The 5,774-nt window shown below is 57.1% G+C and overlaps 2 protein-coding genes and 1 long non-coding RNA gene across 3 annotated transcripts in view; all 3 read left to right on the top strand.

The window, feature by feature from the left end:
* ELP5 (elongator acetyltransferase complex subunit 5) overlaps nucleotides 1–179 on the top strand; it is a 2,756-nt gene extending 2,577 nt beyond the window's left edge. Inside the window, exon 5 of the mRNA XM_015850880.2 lies at nucleotides 152–179. Within this exon, the coding sequence (XP_015706366.1) occupies nucleotides 152–179 (28 nt within the window). The remainder of the gene's footprint in view (nucleotides 1–151) is intronic.
* Nucleotides 180–521: 342 nt separating this feature from the next.
* LOC107307379 lies at nucleotides 522–1,553 on the top strand. The gene is made up of 2 exons (XR_001552389.1): nucleotides 522–696; nucleotides 1,312–1,553. It is a non-coding gene; the product is annotated as an uncharacterized LOC107307379 (long non-coding RNA).
* A 630-nt stretch (nucleotides 1,554–2,183) lies between these two features.
* On the top strand, nucleotides 2,184–5,578 carry CTDNEP1 (CTD nuclear envelope phosphatase 1). The gene is made up of 3 exons (XM_015850878.1): nucleotides 2,184–2,209; nucleotides 4,830–4,974; nucleotides 5,444–5,578. The coding sequence occupies exons 1-3, from the start codon at nucleotides 2,184–2,186 to the stop codon at nucleotides 5,561–5,563; spliced, it is 291 nt and encodes a 96-aa protein (XP_015706364.1). The 3' UTR covers nucleotides 5,564–5,578.
* Nucleotides 5,579–5,774: the final 196 nt, after the last annotated feature.

The following is a 5,774-nucleotide window of genomic DNA, read 5'->3' as shown; positions in this document are numbered from 1 at the left end:
GTCACGACTCATGCCCGGTTGCCTTCATCCTATCTGCCCCGGATGTTGTTGGGATAATGCCGGTTATGGCGCTTTAGGGTTCTTATGGGGCAGATATGGGGTCAGGGTCCCTACATATTGGGGGGACTGTGGGGTTTGGGGCCCCATGTAGGGATATGGGCGGCCTATGGGCGGAATAATGGGATGGGGACTAAGCATTAGGGGCAAGGGGGGTGGGGCCCATGTAGGTATGGGGGTCCTATGGGGGGAATATGGGGGGGGGGGCCCTATATTCGTGGGAATGGGGGGGTTGACCCTTAGTGGGGGTGTTTGGGGTATGGGGCGTTTGGGGGGGTCCCTATGGCGGCGTGGGGGTCCATGGGGGGTTGCGGCAGTTTAAGTCATTAGGGGTCATTATGGGGGGGAGAAGGAAGGGGTTGGGGGTCCCCATTATTGGGGGGGTTATGGGGTGTTGGGCAGCCCCATTATGGGGGGGGTCAGGCTCCCCATGGGGGCTGTATGGGGGGTTTGGGGGGGTCACCTTGTTGTCCCCCCCCAGGCTGAGCTGTTCACGCTCCTCCCCGACTTCTCTGTGCTCCCCATGGAGACCCCCCCCCAGGTGGGGGCTGTGGGGGGGGCAGGAGATGAAGCCCCCCCCCCATTGACCCCCAACGTCCAGCTCCAGCCGCCACCCCCGTATCTGCTGAGCGCGGCCCGGTGAGTCCCAGCATGGCACAGTATGACCCAATATGGCCCAGTATGACCCAATATGGCCCAGTATGACCCAATACGGCCCAATATGGCCCAGTATGGCCCAATATGGCCCAATATGGCCCAGTATGGCCCAGTATGACCCAGTATGGCCCAGTATGGCCCAGTATGACCCAATATGGCCCAATATGGCCCAGTATGACCCAGTATGGCTCAGTATGACCCAATATGGCCCAGTATGGACCAGTATGGCCCAATATGGACCAGTATGGGCCAATATGACCCAATATGGCCCAGTATGACCCAGTATGACCCAATATGGCCCAATATGGCCCAGTATGATCCCATATGACCCAATCCATCCCAGTATGACCCCATATGATTCAGTCCAACCCAGTTTGGCCCAGTATGATCCCATATGACCGCATATGACCCACTCTATCCCATTATGGCCGATTATAACCCTATAGGACCCATTCCGTCCCATTATGTCCCATTCTAACCCTATAGGACCCATTCCGTCCCATTATGTCCCATTCTAACCCCATAGGACCCAGTCTGTCCCATTATGGCCCATTGTAACCCCATAACACCCCCTCCCTCCCTCTCCTCCCCCCCCAGGAGGGCAGAGCTGCTGCGGGGTGACCCCGTACCCGCCCCCAATGAGGACCCCGAGGATCCCGACGACGACCTGGACGTGTGATTGGTTATTATGGGGTTATTATAGGGCCTATAGGAGCCTGAGATGTTCTTATAGGGCCCATAGAAACCTGGGCTGTTATTGTAGGGTCTGCATTAACCCGGGCTGTTATTGTGGGGCCTACACAACCAGGGGCAGCCATTAAACTTTGCTGCTGCGATCACTGGGTGCTGTTATGGGGTCAATGTGGGGTTTGGGGGCTGGGTGAATATGGGGGGTTTATATGGGGGCTTAAGCCACGCCCACTCATCGCAAGCCACGCCCCCATTGAGGTCCCCCCATTCATTATCGCCATTAAGCCACGCCCACCGCGGTTTCCTCCCATTCACTATTGCCCATAAGCCACGCCCACTCATCACAAGCCACGCCCCCATTGATTGACAATCTTGGACTTAAGCCACGCCCACTTTGCACAGGCCGCGCTCTCATTGGTTCAGCCCAATTTCTATCAATGTAAACCACGCCCACTCTGCACAAGCCACGCCTCCAGCTTTTAATGCTGTTGTAAGCCACGCCTACTCGGCTCAAGCCCCGCCCACTTGGCTCAACCTTTGTTTTCTATTGGTCTCCAAGTACGCTCGTTATTGATTCAAACCACGCCCCCTCAAAGCAGCCAATCACGATGCGACCTCGCACCGTTAGCCCCGCCTCCTCTTAAGCCACGCCCCTTTCCTGCGTGCCACGCATACGTCGCCCCGCTTCCTTTTCGCGCATGCGCCGTCCCCCCGCGCCCCCGGAAGCGCTCGGCCGGAAGTGACCCCCTTGAGGAGCGGAGCCGGGGCGGGCGCACAAGATGGCGGCGGCCGAGCGCAGCCGCCGGTAACGGGGCGTCGGGGGGGCGCGATCCCCCCCCCCATCCCTCCGTGTGCCGGAACCGGAAGCGGGTGGTAGCGGGGGGGGGCGAAGCTGGCGGAGCCGGGCCGGGGGGGCGGCGGGGCGGCGGCGATGCGGAGTCAGTGCGTGTTGGGCCTGCGATCGTTCGCCGCCTTCGCCGCCCGGTTGTGGAGCTTCGTGTTGTACGTGCTCAGGAGGCAGGTCCGAACCGTGAGTACGGGGGGGGCGTATAGGGGGTATAATGGGGGGATATGGGGGTATATGGGGTTAGGGGATATTTGGGCTTATATGAGGGGGACTCATGGGGTTAGAGGGGATATATGGTATATAATGGGGACACGTTATTGGCGGTCTATAGGGGTTATGCGGTTATAGTGGATATAGTCTCTGGGGGTCGCTTGGGGGATTAGTGCGTTCTAATGCGGGGATATGGGGGATTAATAGGGTCCTATGCCGCCGGTTCTGACGTTCGTATCGGGGCTTGATGGGTTTATAGGGGTGTATCTTGTGACGAGCGGGATAGTGGGAGAGTTACAGGGAAGCTCTCTCCAGATACTATAATGGGTCTATTCATTGTCGGGGATATGGGGGGTTTATAGGGTCTATGGGGGGCTATTAATGGGTAGCTAGCTATATGGGCTCTCCTGATCATTGAGTATGGGGGTTATATGGGATTGGGGTTATAGGGATTGGGGGTATTAGGGTCCCTATGGGGGTTATTGGGGTTATAGGGGGGATATATGGGATTATAATGGGGATATGGGGGTCATTGGGTTATTGGGTGGTTATAGGGATATAGGGGTTTTGGGGTAGATACTTCGGGTCCTGGGAGATCCATGGGGTTATAGGGGCTATGGGGGATATATGGTTATATGGGGGTATTTGCGGTCGGGGGTTATAGGGTCACATATGGGGGGGATCATGGGGGTATGGGGGGGATATGGGTTATGAATGGGGGATATGGGATATGGGGATATGGGGGTCTATGGGAATAGTAGGTTTATTGGGTGATATGGGGGGTTATGGGGGAACCTAATGGGGGTTTAGGGGGGTATGGGGATTATGGGGGGTTATGGGTCCTATGGGGTATGGGGGATATGGGATATATGGGTTATAATGGGGGATATGGGGTGTTATAGGGGATATGGGGGATATATGGGCTATAATGGGCGGATATGGGGGGTTATGGGGTGTTACAGAGGGGTATGGGGCTTATAGAGTCCTATGGGGGGTTATATGGGGGGATATGGGGGTTACAGCGGCGGGTATGGTGGGGATTATATGGAGTTATGGGTAGGGGTGTTATAGGGTCTATGGGGGGATTAGGGGGGGCTATGGGGTTATATGGGGGGATATGGGGGGTTACAGGGGGATATGGGATTATAGGGGGTGTTATAGGGTCCTATGAGGGGTTATAGGGGATCATGGGGGGTTATAGGGTGGTTATGGGGGGTATATGGGCGGATATGGGGGGTTACAGGGGGATATGGGGGTTATAGGGGGATATTGGGGTCTACTGGGGTCTATTGGGGTTATAGGGGTTATAGGGGTTATAGGGAGTTATATGGGTGGTTAAGAGCGCATTATAGGGGATATGGAGGTGTATGGGTTATAATGGGGTTCTTCATGGGGGGGATATAGGGTTTATGGGGGTGATATTGGGGGGTGATTGGGGGGTATATAGGGTGGTGATGAGGTTATAGGGTCCTATGCGGTTAGGGTTATTAGGGGGTCTGGGGGGAGTTATGGGGATATGGGTGATATGTGTTATAGTGGGGAGATTATGGGGCGCTATAGGGGTATATGGGGGGTTATAGGAGGATATGGGGGTTATGGGGTGGTTATGGGGGTGTATGGGGTTGTTGGGACTATGGGGGTTGTGGAAGTGGGGCTGGTTATGGGGAAGAAAAGGGCTGCGATTCTGGAGGGGATTTGGGGTTTTTTAATGAGGGATTTGGGGGTTGTGGGGTTTGGGGGGGGTCTGTGGTTGCTGCCCCCTCCCCATTCCCGTCCCCCCCCCCCCCCAAGAATAGAGCGGCAGATAACCTTCTGACATGAAAGCATATCCCTCTATAACACTCCTCTAGAGCCTACCGCCATGTCAGTGGATAGACTCCCGCGATGCCCAAGCGTGATCAGTTACCAGCGGGTGCGATACGACGTCCTGCCGTGTCCCCACCCTCCCGCAACGCCTCAGTGAGTACATGGGCTGGTAATGGGGGTAATGGGGGTCCGAGTGGGGCTGGGGCGGTCGTGGGGTTATATATGGGGCTGGGGGTGTCCTGGGGGGTTCTATGGGGGAGGTCCTGGGCCAAGGGGGGTATGGGGGTTCCTGAGTTGGTCCTGGGGGCCTGGGGTGGGATAAGGGGATTTGGGGTGGGGGTATCTTGGGGGGGTTCTATGGGGGATCCTGAGAGATTCCAATGGGGAGGTAATGGAAGGTCCTGGTGGCTGGGGTTTGGGTTAATATGGGGCTGGGGTGTCTGGGGGGTTCTATGGAGTGTCTGAGACCCCAATAGGGGTAATGGGGGTCGGGGGGATTCCAGGGGGTTCCTATGGGGGGTCCTTAGACCCAGGTTGGGGTAATGGGGTGGGGGGTTTGAAGACCCCCTGACCCCCCCCCCATTGTAGCCCAGGTGAAGCGGAAGATCCTGGTGCTGGACCTGGACGAGACCCTGATCCACTCCCACCACGACGGGGTCCTGAGACCCACAGTGCGACCTGGGACCCCCCCCGACTTCATCCTAAAGGTTAAAGGGGGGGGGACAAGAAATATCGAGATGGGGGTTTCTATGGGGTTTTAGGGGGGATTTAGGGGGGATTTGGGGCTGCTGTGGGGCTGAATCGAGGTCTGGGAGGGGGTTCAACCTTAAGGCTGGGTGGCTGGAAATGGGGTGGGGGGCTAGAAATGGGGTTGTATGGGGCCATATAGGGACTTAAGGGGGATTTGGGGGTTGCTATGGGGCCAAGTGAGGGTATGGTGGGGGATTGGGGTCTTCTATGGGGCAGAAGTGAAACCTGGGGGGGATTTGGGGTTGTTATGGGGCAGAGTGAGGGTGTGTGTGGGGGGGGTTGGGGCTGCTATGGGGCCAAATTGGGGTATGGGGTGGGATTTGGGTCTTCTATGGGGCAGAATGGGGCTGTGGGGTGGGATATGGGGTTGTTATGGGGCAGAATGGGGCTGTGGGTCACGCTGGTCCCCCCCTTTTCCCCCCATAGGTGGTCATTGATAAACACCCCGTGAGGTTCTTCGTGCACAAACGGCCCCACGTCGACTTCTTCCTGGAGGTGGTGAGTGCCCCACAGCGGCCCCATAAGTGCCCCATAACGGCCCTATAATACCTACACCACGACCCCATAACAGCCCCATAATGACACTATAACAGCCCCACAAGAGCCCTATAAGGGCTCCATAGCAACCCCCCAGCCCCCCATTCTGCCCCACAGAATACCCAGAGGGGCTCCATTTTGGGGTGGACCCCAACCCTATTCACCCCCCCCCCACCCCATTAGGTCCCCATTTGGGGGGGGTCTCCTTTCCCAGCCCCAT

Source organism: Coturnix japonica, unplaced genomic scaffold, assembly GCF_001577835.2.
Source record: "Coturnix japonica isolate 7356 unplaced genomic scaffold, Coturnix japonica 2.1 chrUnrandom570, whole genome shotgun sequence".
NCBI lineage: Eukaryota > Metazoa > Chordata > Aves > Galliformes > Phasianidae > Coturnix > Coturnix japonica.
The sequence above is the reverse complement of the archived record's forward strand: the minus strand, read 5'-3'. Positions and strand labels throughout refer to the sequence as shown.